Source organism: Carlito syrichta, unplaced genomic scaffold, assembly GCF_000164805.1.
Source record: "Carlito syrichta isolate Samal-C Ts95f unplaced genomic scaffold, Tarsius_syrichta-2.0.1 Scaffold302616, whole genome shotgun sequence".
Classification (NCBI taxonomy): Eukaryota; Metazoa; Chordata; class Mammalia; order Primates; family Tarsiidae; genus Carlito; species Carlito syrichta.
This window is the reverse complement of record NW_007246712.1, coordinates 108242-124256: the sequence shown is the minus strand read 5'-3', so window position 1 is coordinate 124256 and position 16015 is coordinate 108242. Positions and strand designations below refer to the sequence as shown.

Genomic DNA, 16015 nt, shown 5'->3' with positions numbered 1-16015 from the left:
CTGAGGTGAGTGGATTGCATGAGCCCACAGGTTCGAGACCCGCCTGGGCAACTTGGCGAGACCTCATCTCTACAATAAATCAAAAAACTAGCTGGGCCTGGTAGCATGTGCCTGTAGTTCCAGCTACTTGGAAGGCTGAGGTGGAAGGATCGCCGGAACCCAGCAGGTCGAGGCTGCAGTGGCCGGGAGCGGCCACTGCACTCTAGTCTGGGTGACAGTGTGAGACTCCAACTCAAAAAAAAAAAGAAAACGCTCTCAACTCTTAGTTATGCTTAGAACCACAAACCTGTACATAGCTGGAGGCTTGTTAAATACAAACTAAAACTTATTGAAGAGATTTGTCTGGAAGAGTACTTTTTTAGCTTGATTTGCTTTTAGGTTTAATTTCATATGTGCCCATTCATAAGTCTGTCTTTTTTAGGTCATGCTCTCAGTGGATCTTGCCATGCCTTATGTTGCCATATAACCACAGCTGGGCTGGTGGGTTGTCAAAGAAAGACTCGACTTTCAGAGCTTGCAGCAAGGCTACTCTGCCCCAAGATTTCTTGTGCCATAATGCTCTTTGCAGCTCTTTGGCAATCCTTGATTTTCTCCTCACTTCACCCTAGTTGCTAAAACCTGGCTAGGGATGTAGAAGCATTTGAATCTTCCTCTTTGTTTTCAGCCTATATTGTGAATGCTGGCAACATCTCTAGCCACTGTTTTGGTCCTCTGGTGGCCATCCTGGTGACAGCATTGTTAAACAGAAAAGGACTTGTTAATCAGTGTAAAAGGATTTTAAAATCAATTTCAGTCATTTTTAGAACTACAGAAGTTTAAGAGGGAAGTGAAAAAATAGTGAAGATGGTGGGAGAGAGATTTAGTAAATCTGTAAAGGATGTGTGCCACCGCAAGTGTTTCTGATTATTGATGCTTCCAAAACAGAATCTCCTGTCTACGGATGCTGCTTGGTTAAGTGAGAAATGCCTCCTGGATATATAGGAAGAAAGGAAAGGAGACAAAACATCAGCGATTCAGAGTCACAGGAATTCAGCCAGTGGGTACTGGGAAATAAAAAGCATTGGATGGGAGGGCTATGGTGTGACACCTCGGAGATGCCACGATACCAGCTCTTGGAAAGTTGCCTGTTGTTTTGTAGGACTTTTTCCTTGTTGGAGGGTAGGTTGGAAAATAGTGACTTATTAAAAGATATTTGCTGTCTCTAGATATCTTGCATCTAGAATTTTGCTCTTACCTTTTATAGATTTCACAAAAGCCAAGTCTGTCTCGAGCTTGAAATGGTCAGGTTCCTGCCTGAAAGAGCATGCGTGTTAGGGACCTTGGTGTCAACTTGTAGCGCAGATCTAAGGGGAGTCTGGCTTTGAGTATGCTGACCATTAGGCGTTTTCCATATCGTTCACTGTCTTTTGGGATGGGGAGCCCATATCCTCCATACATATGAGCAAAGGTGGAATAATATTCTTAAGAAAACAGTTTTTTAATCTTCTGAGGTTTCTGCCTCCATATTGAATCCTGTGGTAACCTCTCTTACTTACCTCTATCCTAGTTGCAAAGAAAGACATCAGCACCCTGTAGCTTCCCTTCTTGATCAGCCTTACAGTAGTACATCCCCTGAATAGCTAACGAGAAATGGGATCAGCCACCTGGTATGTCAGAAATCAATATTGAAGCTCTTTCAACCAGGGATCTCCATCCCAGCACTTGTGAGAATGCCTGTGCTTGTGGCAATTGTTCAGCCAATGTGTAAAGGAAGCAGAGGCAGTTTTTCAGCATTAAGACATTAGAGCATTTGGCAGTCATGGGTAACAGGCCTCAGGCATATGTCTGATGTCTCACAGTAAACAGTCATGGGGGTGGGGGGGGCATGCCTTTTGTGCTTAGTTTATGAAGTTTGATCAGAGGCCCTAAAGGTATTATAATGAAATTATATAGTAAGTATGTGTTACATGTGAGCACATGCATGTACCCACATGAGATGTGCAGCTCTAGTATAGATGAAATGACTATGGTCGTTCCCCTTCATCTGTAGCTTTAATTATGTGGGACCGAAGCCTGGATGCATTAAATGGAAAATTCCAGAAATAAACAATTCACACATTTTAAATTGCACACCTTCCTGATTCGCCCCATCTAGTGATAAAATCTCACTCTCCAGCCCAGGATGTGAATCATCCCTTTGTCCAGTGTATCCAGGCTGTATATAAGTCCTACCTCTTCGTCACTTAGTAGCCATTTCAGTTATTAGATTGACTGACTGTTGATGCTGTCATAGTTATAATTGTTCTATTTTATTATTAGTTATTGTTGTTAATCTCCTACTGTTGCTAATTTATAGATTAAACTTTATCACAGATGTATAGGAAAAAACAATATATTTAGGGTTCAGTACTATCTACAATTTTAAGCACTTACCAGGTGTCTTGGAACATAGCCCCTGTGGATAAGGAGATGCTGTATTATGAAAATACTGCACTGTTAATTATCTTTCAGTCCTTTTCTTTAACCTTTACTAAAATGTATTGCAGAAGCTTTTCTTTAGGGGTTTACTTTATTCCGAATATGTGCCCACATGTGTTTGCCTTATGGAAAATATTCTGTTTTGTAATCTCCATGGACACCTTAGTGACTGATAAAATGTAGATAGTTTTTAAGTAGAAAATATTAAGCTAGAAGAGCTAGATAAAAATCCGTGAGCCAGAACTACTGAGCTATCAGTTATCCTTTTTCAGATGGAGAATGAAGAGGTGGGTATGTGAGGGAGAGTTATGGTATTATCCCCTATGACCACTCTTGATAATGCTGGGGCTCAGAACTTGATACTCCAAAGGCTGATGTTTTGACATGCAGAAAAGTCTTAGAAGCTGCCTGGTAATCATGGTCCCTCTAACTTTCTGTCCCCCCACCCCCCACCACAACTCCTCCAGGCTCAAGAAGGAGGGAGCAGTTATCTCTGAAATTTTGTTTGACTAAGAAAGCTTCTTTCTAACAGAAATGCAGTTGTTTTAAGTTCCCTACCTAGGGACTTCATCAGATAGCCAGGGCAGATGAATCACTAGAGTATAGTGGAGACAAGCAGACATCACCATGCTCAGATACATTTTTCATCGATTCTTCTGAGGTCAGCTCCAAGGGATTAAGTGGTAGACACTCTGCTTAATAAGACCACCTTTGTTCGTGTGCAGCACCACCCTCCACCTTCTTAGTCCATTCTTCCTCATGATTTACTGCCCCTCAAAGGAATTGTTGCATTCCCCATCTCCTCCACCTCCCATGAAAAAGAGTATGTAAGCTTCTGTACTACACTGGGTTATCGGGTAATCATTCTGTAATCCCCACGCCCCATGCTATGCATGTTAAAATAAAAATTTATATGCCTTTTCTCCTTTTAATCTGCTTTTTTCCCTTTGATTTTTATGGAGCTTTCAGTGGGTAAAAGATGTTTCTACCTTAACCCATACGATGTCTCTATCCATTCAATCCAGAGTGTATCTGTATATGCGGAAGGCTTTATTTTTATTGTCATAGTTGAAATATGCATTACCTTTAGCTGTGATTACAACTGGACAGGCAGATGCATAACACATAGTTATGGTTTGCCCATGAAGAAGCAAGTTCAGACTGAGTGTGAGCTCATGCCTGTAACCCGAGCACTTTGGGAGGCCAAGACGAGAAGATTACCTAAACCCAGGGATTTGAGACTAGCCTGAGCAACGTGACGAGACCGTGTCTCTATAATAAATCAAAAAAATTAGCTGGTCATGATGGCACAGACCTATAGTCCCACCTACTTGCAAGGCTGAGGTGGCAGAGTCACCTGAGCCCAGCAGATCAAACCTGCAATAGCCATCATTAGGCCACTGCACTGTAACCTGGGCAGCGGGGTGAGACTCCAACTTTTAAAAAAAAGCAGCAGCAATAAGATCAGCCTTAAGAGGCTCTCTCTTCATGGTTTGGCTCTATAGAAAGTTAGTGGGTGGTTGGTGCCGATTGGAAACAATTCAGTCTTAAAGAAATTAGGGCAGATCAAAGGAGGCATGCTCAGGGGAGTAGTCTGACTTGAAGTGTCAGAGCCCATAGGAAGGTTAGGTGTGTTCACACAGAGTCCAAGCTGGGTGCAAATGTCCAGGTGGGAAGGTGGCTCAGTGACAGGGCGTTCAGCCTGAGCATCCACTCGGGAAAAGGTTGATGTCAGTAATACAGTGTTGGTTACACTCAAAGGGATTGCTCCTGTTAGTAAAAGAACTAAGGATAAACCCTGGTTCTTTGCTGTCAGAGGAGGTAGTTACATATATGAAAAGGAAGAGAACTAGAGTGAGCTCTGTCCTGTAGTGGTGAATTGGAATTGTAGATACTTGTGTGAACTCATGGTATGTGGGTTCAGGTTCTCCAAGGAGCAAGTGCCAAGGATTGGATTTGCAAGAGATTGACTCATCTGAGGGATGATGGGAAGGGAGCCACTGAAAACTGGGAGAGCCCTCAGACAGTAGTGTGGGTCAAACCCCCTGTAAAGAAGGACTGGGGGGTGGTGAGGATGGCGGAAAATTGGATAGGAAAAGTCTAAGTTGTGGGGCAATTCTAAAGAATTTCCTTCTAGCTGGTAGGGAGTCAGAATTGCCCACCTGAGGAGTCCCATATCTGTTAACAATAGACCTGCCTTAGGACCTCTGCTGTGCTCAGCTATTGGCTGGGAATAGCTGTTGGGAAACATAGTCTTGGCTGAAAAAGCAGTGATGGGTTTCAAAGCACAGGAACTGAACTGTCAGTCAATTATGCTTCCTGCAGTTGTCGATCCAAGAGGTGCATTTTCATGACTGCCACACTTGGTTTTCAATAGATGTAGAAATAAATATAAGTAAGTGGCTAACTCCAGAGTTGGGGAAGACAACTCAAGATAAGCCTGGAACATATTGCTGTGCCAGAAAGCAGAGAAGTTCTCAAAGAGGATGGGAGACTTGTCCAAAGGACACAGAAGCCAGATTGTCTCAGTTCCCAGTGGCCAAACTGGGAACAATTTGAGCATCAAAGTAAAGAACAGCAGGGTGAATTATAACTGTTTGGACAAAATGAGATTCTATGAATTCATACTAATACAGATAAGTAAATTAATAACTCAGGAGTTTGATGAGGGATAAGATTATATAGTTCAAAATGTCTCCCCCCAAAATACCTATTTATTAAAAGAGGAAAAGAGTAACTTTATAGCAGAGAAACTTGTACACTCCCCAAATCAAATGATCAAGATTAGCATCATCAATAAATTATGCATCAGAGTATAACTTTTAATATGATGAAGAAGCAGCAGACAAGCAAAAATAACTGAACTGTACTCTTCAAAATTGTCAAGGCCATGGTAGTAAAGACAGACTTAAGAGAACTGTTCCAAACTAAAGAGACATGACCACCAAATGCTGTACTGTATTCTGAAGTAGATCCTTTTTCTCTAAGTATTTCTTAGGAACACTTGTGAGTAGGTTTGTGAATTCGATGGTAGTAATATATCTGATTCTCCTCATTTTTGAGTATGTAGAAAATTGTGCTCATTTTTAGGAATTGCACAATAAATTATTTGAGGTGCGTCCAACAGGTAGTTCCTCTCTAGTGGTTTAAAGAAGAGGGTTTAAAGTTGTCCAGCATGTGCAACTTTTCTGTACGTTTAGATGGTTTCAGAATTACACATGCACAAATGCACATTTTAAAGTAATTTTAACACTTTTAGACAATTATCTGACCTATCAATATATTGTTTGTTACTTCCAATATTGGTAGAGGTGGGGAAAGCAGACAAAAATTTGAGCCAACAACTAGAGTCTACTGTCACTGAGACTTTATTCCTTAGGATTTCTGTTCTCTTGTATGTGTATTGGACACCTTTTCTCTGTGTTGTCATAATATAGGACCCCACATGTTATAATGGGGAAGTATGAGCTGATTACAGCCTGCTTGCTGTGGAAAGAAGTGGGAAGGGAAGATGTCAACTACACTTGTAGATCTTCTGAGCAAGCCTTGTTGCTTGTTTTTTTTTTTATATCAGTAACACCTGATCATGCCTAGTGGAAATTGTTCACTTTTAATAGAACCCTATATTTCTCTTTTAGTTTGGAGAAGGATTTCAATCCCAGGACTAATTCTCTTCGTATTTCTAGCTGATACAAAAAGAGATGACTGCTAAACTTCCAAGATGGTCAGGTCCCTTTTTATATGCTGATTGTGAATTATCCATTTAGGCCAGATGTGTAATTGGAGTAAAATTACTGATACACCCAAGAAAACAGAACTTACAGATTTGTCTAAAGCAACATAATATCATAGCACACAATTTAATGTTCTCTTTTCTTATTGGACAACTGCTCAACACACGAATGTCGGGTTCTGAGCCATCTTTAGCCTGGGGAAAATCTCCCGACCTTTCATTAGCAGCCAAAAAAGATGAATGAGACAGTCAAGTACATGGATCTGTTGCACTCTCCTTCTATCCCTTTCATTTATTTTTTTAAATTGAAGTATCAAGAGGACTGGATTTAAAAAATGTGGTACATATACATGATGGAATACTACGCAGCCATAAAAAAGAACAAAATCATGAATTTCGCAGCAACCTGGATGGAACTAGAGTCTATAATACTAAGTGACCTCTCACAGAAACAAAGATCTGAGTACCATATATTCTCACTCATATAGTGGACCTTGATCATCCAATGCACTACCATAAGAAAATGACTGACAGTGGTGGGAGAAACAATGGGAGGAGGGGAAGGGGGTGGGACTAATGGTAGTAAACATCTGTCTGGGGACGGGGAGACACCTGTTATCACCAAGGGGGCCGGAATGAAGCATATTTGTATACCTAACCCTTAACTATACCCCACAATATCAAAATAAAAAATATTGATAAAAAAAATTTTTAAAATAAATTGAAGTATCAGATAATTGGGAGGAGAAAGACAAAAGCTGGGAAGGCATGTAGAAAGTGACTGTCCTTGACTCTATCTGGGCAAACTAGGCTAGGAAAATAATGTTCCACTGCTATGTTTCCAAAATGGTCAGGTGTTTTTCTTATACTTTAAGGAGCACTTCAGATTTTTCAGGATGTTTTAAAACAAAAAGGAAAGATTGTGTTTCGGTTGTGCTACATTTTTAGAAAATTATTTTTTAGTATTCTAGATGAGCTAAATAATCTCATTCAGAAAATCATTTGCAGTCTACCTTATGCCAAGCATTGTGCTCAGTACTGGGGTACAGAGCAGGAAAAGTGTGGTCTCTGGCCTCCCAGAGTTCATCACTTACCAAGAAAGACAGTAAGTGAATAACTGCCACATTGTGTGATGGTATGTCCCATGGGGATGCACCAAGAAGGCAATACATGTGATTCTCACATGCCTGGCATGTAGTAAATGCCCAGTAACGACAGTTATTATTATTTCGTGTATTTTTACTCTCCCTACTGCTGAGTACCAGCACCACAACTGTTCCTCCAGGAGAAATCTATAATTAGGGATAAGAAGCTGAGAGAACATGGCTTAGATGCTAAACTTTAAAGGAAAGGGAGAGGAAAGTAGTGGGCAGAGTGTGGAGGATCTGGGACTCTCAGGCCTCAGCAGCTCCATATGGCCGGTCTTAACTGGTTTGTAGACATTTGCTGATGGGATAAAGAGGGCAGGGCTTGGAAGAGCAGGGAAAGATTTGTGGCCTCGTATCTTTCCTGGATAGGCAGGCACTCAGTAATTCTATGAATTGATTTGAACAACATTAACAGGAGTGGATCCTTAAACATTTGTGTTGGTTTGCTTAGTATTCTCTAGCTTTTTCTAGAGAAACTTTTCATGTGAATTTTTCCTTACCTACTCTGCTGTTCCCACTTTCTCCTTCAGACTCCATGTATTGACTGCAAAATGTCAATGCTCAGTAATTCAAAATGCAGTCACAAATAATTCTTTGTCCCCTTGGCATTTAAAACTGCCCAGGATATCTCAAACTGTCAAAAGTGGAGTTGTCACCCATGCCACTCCCCGGCTTTCTCTGTTAGGTGGAGCCTCTCTCTTTCCCTGTTAAGGCTCCTGGTGACAACCTTAGTTAAATCCTCACCATGTATCAACATCTACATCTGCTGATTTGGGGCCGTTGCCTTCTCCATGCTGCCAAACCCAGTTCTCGGAAGATGACAGCATTTGCCAGCACACTTCTGTGGTGACTCAGGAGACAGGATGGCCAGCAAAGCAGCCTCTTTGTGGGAGTGGATTTTGAGAAGTGCTAATTCCGTGGCAGTTTGGAGATATTAATATCGTGCTGGCAGTAGATAAACAAGCAATAGAGGGGCATATAATGAGAAGATAATCACTCTCAGCATCTTTTCTTCCTTTCTCTACCAGCACGTGTTTTCTTCTTTTTAAAAAGTATGCTCTCCTGGGTTTTGATGAATAGAACCCTAAATGGCTTAAACATGCTCAGACCATGGTTAGTTCATCTCTCAGCAGCCCCACAGTATGACTTTCTAAGAACCACTCGTGTGTTAAGAGTGAGCTACATTTTCAAACAATACTAAATCATAGCATATGGCACAGTAGCCTAGTGCTCACCATACCCTCTCCCCAAAGGGTAGCGAGCCAGATGGTTTGAGTGGGGCCTTTGGTGTAATTATGACAGACACAAAGAAAGACATAACCACCACTCTCCCGTAATAATATCATGCCTCTTGCTTTTCAGTATTTGCTACAATTAATTATACTTAATTTTTGAAAATCTGTTTTTGCAGTTTGATTGTTCATAACTAAGTTCCCTTTCCAGACTGGGAAGGAACCATGCAAGTGTGTCTCATTGGGTGTCGTAGTGTTATTTCTCAGGCATTCTTCTCTAGCTAATAGATACAGGCCACTTAGAGCAGCACTTCTCATTCCCAAGTGGAAGCAATTTTCTTATTCTGGTGAATAAAAAGAAGAGTATATGCACTTGAGAATTGTTTTTTGTTAGATTCTAACCTGATGTCTTCTGTAGGCCCCTTGGAATATTGTTCCAAAACTGGTCATCTCAGATTTTAAACTTGTAACTTTCTTTGTTGCCCCTCTCAATTCATTTTTCATGAAGAATTTCCTTTTTACTAGAATGCTTCCCTCCCACCTGCCCTCTTCTCTCCAATTCATTCATGGTTCCTAGCTTCTCCAAGCCCCCTTTAGGTGGAAGATCCATGCTCCGGAGTTATGAGAAGAAAAACACTTTGACTGTTCTGGTAAACTAATGCTTCTAACATTGCTAAACTAAAACAAGAAATTTTCTAGTTGTTATATAGGCTAAAACGGAGATTTTGAGAAATTTAGGTCATGCTTTTATGTGTTCAGTTTTTTATCTGTGTGCCTAATATTTTAGAGCAGACTTTTCTTGAGGGTAGTGACTTGTTTATAACAATCTGTAAATAGCCTGGCCTAATGTGGGCTTTTTACAGATATTTTCTGCTAGTTTTAATATATGGATTGATATAGCATCTGACTGTACTAACGAGAAAAATGCTGAGCTAGGAAACTTTGTTATTTGACCTTTTATTTGGATTTCTAGCTTAGCAACTCATTGGTCTTGAAACTTTGCCTTCTCCCTCCCTCTGCCAGAATGTGTAAAGACCTCCAGGTGCTAACTTATTATTTCTGTTGACTGAGCCCCATATGCACTTCTAGTGCTCACTGACCTATCTTTTCTTTTGCAGAAACATCGCTGAGGCTCTTGTCAGCAAGGGTCTAGCCACAGTGATCAGATACCGGCAGGATGATGACCAGAGATCCTCACACTATGATGAACTGCTTGCTGCAGAGGCCAGGTGAGATGAAAAAAACACACTGGGACCCACGGCTCCACTTTTTCTTCTTTTCCACTATCGTGTGTATACCTGAGCAGAATGTGTTGGAGTACATTTTTGGTATACCTGAGAAAGCTTGTATTCTTTTATTATTCCAGATTTTCCCCCTGAAGAGAAAGACACACTTTGAGCTTGCAGTCTAACTTTGGTTACATATACTTGGGCTTCCATTTTTTCAAAATATGTAAAATAGGTATATATTAGATATGTTTTCCCTATGTGGCTTCTTTAGTTTTCAAGAAGAAAGCATGGATGAGCCCTTTATAAGATATCTTTATCTTATTCCTGAGACTGCGAAGCCCTCCGAGGAGAACAGTGCCATTGCCCCTGTTTCTTACCTCTGGAGGCTTCTGTTCCCAGCCCCTCCCATTCAACACCTCTAGACCTTTTGTCATGTACAAAGGAAATGAAAACATTTCATAGGAAATGAGTTTTGGTTTCAAACACTTTTGAGGCTGGCAGGAGAGCATTTGAGAAGCCCTGTGACATTTTACTTTTGTCCTTCATCCCTGTGACTGATTGCCCCAAGGATATGCATACCGCTCAGTAGTATTTCTTGCCACTGACATTCTTCAGGGCTCTTACTCAGGAAGACTTTTATCGCTGAGTGGTATGGTAGTTGAGTGATTTCTGGACTGACTGGGAAACAGAGCAAGAAGAGAGCCACTTATTGCTGACTGACTTGGATAGCTCAGCAAACTGCCTGGACTCAACCAAAATATATCCATTTCTTAAACGTGATCATGGGAACTGGCCTCACTTAGCAGTTTTTCAGTAGCTTCTAGGACCTGTTTAGTTCTAGGAGTTGGATGATTATCAGGTTATTCTCTACTGTTAGGAGAGGAGTGAGTTTGGGCACATGTTATCCAATCTCAGCTTCAGACTTTGTCATTGAGATCACTTCTCTTGCTCTTTGGCCCAGAACATTGCCCTGATATGTGACATTTACCTCTAACATGATGTCACATCCTGATGGATAGAGCATCTATAGAATGTCACACAGAATGTCAGCTGAGAAATCAGTCTGTCAGGCTGCTATGGGTTTTAGATTCTTTCCTGTGTTTCCCAATAGACCCTGTCTAGGACTTGATTCTTAAGTACAAAGAGTCCAATGAAAATACCCATATCTTTGACTTTTTAAGGCTCATTAGTGACCTTTGGAAAAAATAACATGATAAACAGTCAATAATTGGTGTTTCTCATAAACCTCCTCTCTTACTTTCTTTTCTCCCTACCTATATTTTCTCTAAGCTGGGTAGGCTTAAATAACCTGTGATGAGGAATGTGGCTTCACATTTCTTGGTACTGTTTGATCATCTAGCTCCTCTAGGAAATGGATAATCACTAAACTACAGGTGGGATTCAGGGTGGGTCCATGGTGGGCATATTCAGCCCAATGTGATGGCAACTTGAAGAATAGATTAAACATTTTTAGAGTGGAGCACTTAGCAATACGATGGGATATATACTTATGTTTTCCACACTGGGTTCAAACTGCCACTAGTGAATATTTAATTCTGACAGGCAGGTAAGTGTGGAAATAGTTTGCAAGGCTGCTCTGGAAAGTGAGGCCAGTATAAGCTCTCTTATTATGCTGTTAGAAGTAACCATGTTATGCTATAATGTTTAATGAGTATGCATAGATAGTGACATTTTTTTAAGTTTTAGTTTTTAAGAAGAAAGTATCCTCTTTGGTGCTCAATTTGTGCTGAAGTAATGTAACAAGATGATTACTTGCTAAAGCATTGAATTGCCCAGAGATAATTGTGTTGAACCATTGCTTTCAGGCTGATGGTGGAAAAATTGGCTTCGGGGGTCATTGCACTGTTGCAGGTTGAGTAAATGGAGAGAAATTAACCACTTTCCTAAGCCTGTGAGGTATTGCCATAAGGTAACACAGGCTTCGTAAAGAATGGGGGAAATATCTGTCATAAACTGTGAGTGGGTTTCATTCAGAACAGCATTGTCAGCGAGCCCAGGATGGTGGCCCAGTGCTATCCTTAAGATGCTAACCCCCGGGGAGGTGAAGTCAGATGCGAAAAAGATCAGAACACCTGCTGGATACGAATGGTGGCTTTGTAGCCATTAAGAAAGATTTTCTATGCAGAATGTACCACTCTTTTGAAAATGGAGTTGACCTCTTTTCAAGACCACCTGGCTCTGACACTAGTAATGTTTGAGTTTGCCTTTGTGCACAGCACTATGTTCCCCCATGGCACACTCCCATGGCCCCTTTGCTTTCTTACTGGCTTCTGTCACCTCACCGCATGTCAGAGCTCTTTTACATCCTTCTTTGGCCTCTTATGCTGCCCGTCTCTTGAATATTAGCTGAGTGTAGGGTTGTTTTCCCCTAGGAAGATTAGCTGTATTTTTTTCCAGTTGAACTCTGCTTTGTGATTTTATGCTCCTGTCGATATGGTTTCTCTACCTCCCAGCTTTGCATCCTCTGCAGATCTCATTAGCGAGTTGTTTACTTCTTTACTGGGCCCTGAATAGAACCCCTAAACAAGAATGGCTTTGGTGTTGACCCCAAGTCTCTCACTGTAGGCTGTCACTTAACTGTCTTTTGTTTATCATCCTTCAGCCACTATTTAATCTTCAGTGATTGTGTATGAACCAATCCACTTTGAATTAATTTCCCAAGTAAAATTTCTAAAGGTACTGCATCTAATGCTTTGACAAAGGCCAAATTCATAACATCTGCTGCATTCATATCAGTCATTCATTCTGAAACTCTTTAGTTAAATAGTAGATAGGCGAAGAGAATGTAGCAAGGCCAGCATTCTGATAGTCCCTCTCCACCAGAGTAGCAATTCTGACAGATTTCTTTGACCCTGGCCCTAGTTTTCCAGTTTATCTCTGGATATCACTGGTGCTATCAGCACTGGTACAGAGTGCTCTTCCATTGACTTTGTTTTCCAGTGTGCTGCTTGGCCATTAATCCTTGTAGGGAGACGTTATAAGCTTTGGCGAAAGGACAGCCTGTTAAACTTGTCTGGTTTCTCAGGTCAGCACCGCTGCCTGCCTAGAAGTTGATGAGCTTTCTCGAGCTTTTTCAGAGTACTGCAGCCCCTGCTTCCTCAGCAAAGGGGTGCAATCTGCCAACCTTTCTCAGAGCATCTCACAGGAGTTCAGGGAGCGATGCGGTAGGCACTCATTGGGAGACCAGATAAGGCAGGAGGGAAAAAAGAATACCAATTTGCAGCTTGCCTGCTGCTTTCGAGCATATCCACCTGCCTGCTAGAAACAGCCTCTACCACATGAGCAGCTGTGTTCGGTTTGCTCACCCTTAAAGGCTCCTTCATTCAGATGTCCGTCAGCTTTCAGGAAACCTTCATTATGTCTTAGATCCACAGCCCATCTAGAGGAAGAAATACGTCTTTTTTGTTTAAAGGATAACTAAAATCCCCAAAAGACAGTCTTCCTTTCCAACTCAGTTGTCTATCATCAGTAGCCTCCTCCCTCACTACCTTGTGTTCTGGCAAGATAAGGTTTGGCGTTTTCTCGTCTATTCTCGAATCAGGTCTTGTTTCTCTGGTGGGCTCCATTGAAAAGCTTTTGATTTGGGTCCAGGGTTCTGAGAGCTCCATCATGTGTGTCCTCCACTTTATTCAGAAAAAGTACTTAGGTGTGGGTGACCCCTAGTTCTCTCTCACCTTCCTGAACTTAGTCTCTCTTTTTAGAGGTACCATATGGACTCCTGAGGAAGTGTGAGCCATCTTTACTGTTCTGTGGGAGCCTAATATTTGATCCCCGCATTGCCTTTCCAGAATGTCCATGTGAGTTTCACATCAGTATTTCTGGGTGACTGCCTGCTCCTCCCTGGTCTTGCTGAACCTTCTACACTTCAGGTGGCAATTTTGGCTCCTCCAGGACATAGCTCCTGTACCCTTTGGCGGTATTTCCAAGACAGTGAGTCGCCATGTGACCTTCTTACTTTCTGGAGTGTTATCCTTCCTATACTCTAGCTCATGTATTTGGTATAATACATCCAGTTTTATTTTAGAGAAGCCAGAATGTGAATTTAATGATCTTACTAAATGTTTTTCAAGTTGGGCATGTTAGGGATACTGAAGACAAGTCGGTAATGATCAGAGTCATTTCAAAGCCTGCCTGTGTGCCTACCGTCTACGTGTATTCTCCTGATGCTACCAGTAGCTTTATTTTAAAGGTAATATTTGAAGAATTCCTAGAAATTGTTAGAATCTGTGGCTCATCGCAGGAAAACACAGAAGTTACATTAGTTCAGAAGTTGGAGCTTTATTCCTTTAAGATACCTTTTAATTCTAAGATTTTGTGATTTCAAGATAGGCTGTATATATTCAGAAAAGAAATTGATGCCCCAGCTTGACTGTGGGAAAGCAATTGTATTGAACAATCTGGTGTCTGAGCAGATTTAAATGAATTTAGATTCATTCTGGACATACATAATGAGGTTAGGGTTATCTCAGGAGAAGAGAAAAGGGCAGGCTCTTTCTTATCTTTTCATGTGAATTCTATTTCTTGCCTGGCACACTGCAGACTCAGAAAACCATGGTGTTGTCCTCTGTCTTTGAGAGGCAAGCATGAGCCTGCCCTCATCTCAGCTTTGCCTTGATTCCCTATCTACCCAGTCCCCTCAAGGACTCTTTTTTCTGATTGAGCAAATGCTCTTTTTAAAAAACAAAGAACTAATGCTCTGCCTTGCTGACTTCTGCATCTTCAGGCTGCAAACCCTGTAACTGCTGGTCTTTTGCTTTTTTCCAGTGTGATTGGCAGCACCCTCCTACGGTAGACTTCTCTCTGCTTGAACCTCTAGGAAATCTTTGCTGGTATTTCCATCACAGACTTCAGTCAAAAGACTACAAACGTGTTGGTAACTCTTTCCTAATATCAGCAATATCAGCGGTCATTATTAAGAGGGATGCAGCAAAAATAACTGTTGGTAGGGTCCTTCATATCTGTATCTTCATTTTTAATGGCATTCACGTACTGGCTACCAGCAGAATGTGAAGAGGGTTTCTTGCCAGTACTTTCTGTTGTGAAGTTAAAAGATAGAACTTGAGGACTTAAATGGAAGAGGTCAGCACACTGATTTTGCAGAGTTGTGATTTGCAGATGTCTTGGTAAGAAGCAAGTTTCTGTACCAATCCATTGAGAAAATTGGCATCGGATTTGTGTGTGTTTTGAAATTTCAAAACTGATATATCCTATCACAGGGTTTAGATATATGGTTAATCAGTTCTCCAAGAAACATGTCTTTCCTCTGTCAGGAACAGTTGTCCAAGGGTGGCTTATGTCCCATGTGATGACTTTAAATTCATTTCTTCTCTTATTCTCATTTTCTTGAGTGTATCCTGGGTCCCCGGCATTGGGGGTAATAGTAGTGAACAAAAAAATTATAGACCTTTAGAAATCCTATAATCGTAGAAGGATAAGCATTAAACACTTTGAATAGTTTCTCAGGATAAGGCAATTTTTCTATTTCCTCCCTTTTCTTACCTGTTTTCTTAGCCCTTCCTCTTTTCTCCCTTTTTATTTTTAACACTGCTTGCCTTACATCTTTTTTATTCCATCTCTCATTTCTATTAAATTTTCCCATGAGAGCATCTTCCTGAAATTCATCTTTTATGTCCAGCCTCTGTTCTTATCTTCTCAATAGTTTAATGGTACAGCTTTAAATAAACCAAGATTTCTCACTTTCAATCTAATGACCTTAACAAGTGAAAATTCTTTTTAAATAAAACTAGAACTTACTGAATACTGTGAAAAACAGAGCTTTCACTTGAGGTTTAATCATAGATTCCTGTAACGCCAGGGTACTGTTGGGTCTTTAGCTCAAGCATCATAGGTAGCAGGAGTCGAGTGATTTGGCACTGGCCTCCTCACCCAACTGCATGACATCATGCCAGTGCAGGTTGGAATCCAGCATGGAGAAAGGAGATTGGCCTTGTTCTTACATATTCTGATGGCTTCCTTTCTTCTTTAGCTCTGGAAATGCATAGCCCCACTACATTTTGGACTTGCAGTGAGGTGCCGCCATCATGAGGTTGCTAATCGGATTCAGCACGTGGCAGTGGGGGGGGGGGTCACTGCTGGGGAATAGGGAAGATCAGCTATTGCAAGTGGTTGTGGTAACAGGAAAATGCATTAAAAGAGCTGGCGTGGGGAAGTGATTTGACGATGCAGCTGAATGTG

The 16015-nt window shown here is 41.2% G+C and overlaps 1 protein-coding gene across 1 annotated transcript in view; it reads left to right on the top strand.

Annotated features, from left to right (window-relative positions):
- The window catches only part of SND1 (staphylococcal nuclease and tudor domain containing 1), a 365164-nt gene that overhangs the window by 245223 nt on the left and 103926 nt on the right, over positions 1-16015 (top strand). The window contains exon 13 of the mRNA XM_021711814.1: positions 9689-9799. Coding sequence (XP_021567489.1) covers positions 9689-9799 — 111 coding nt within the window. The remainder of the gene's footprint in view (positions 1-9688; positions 9800-16015) is intronic.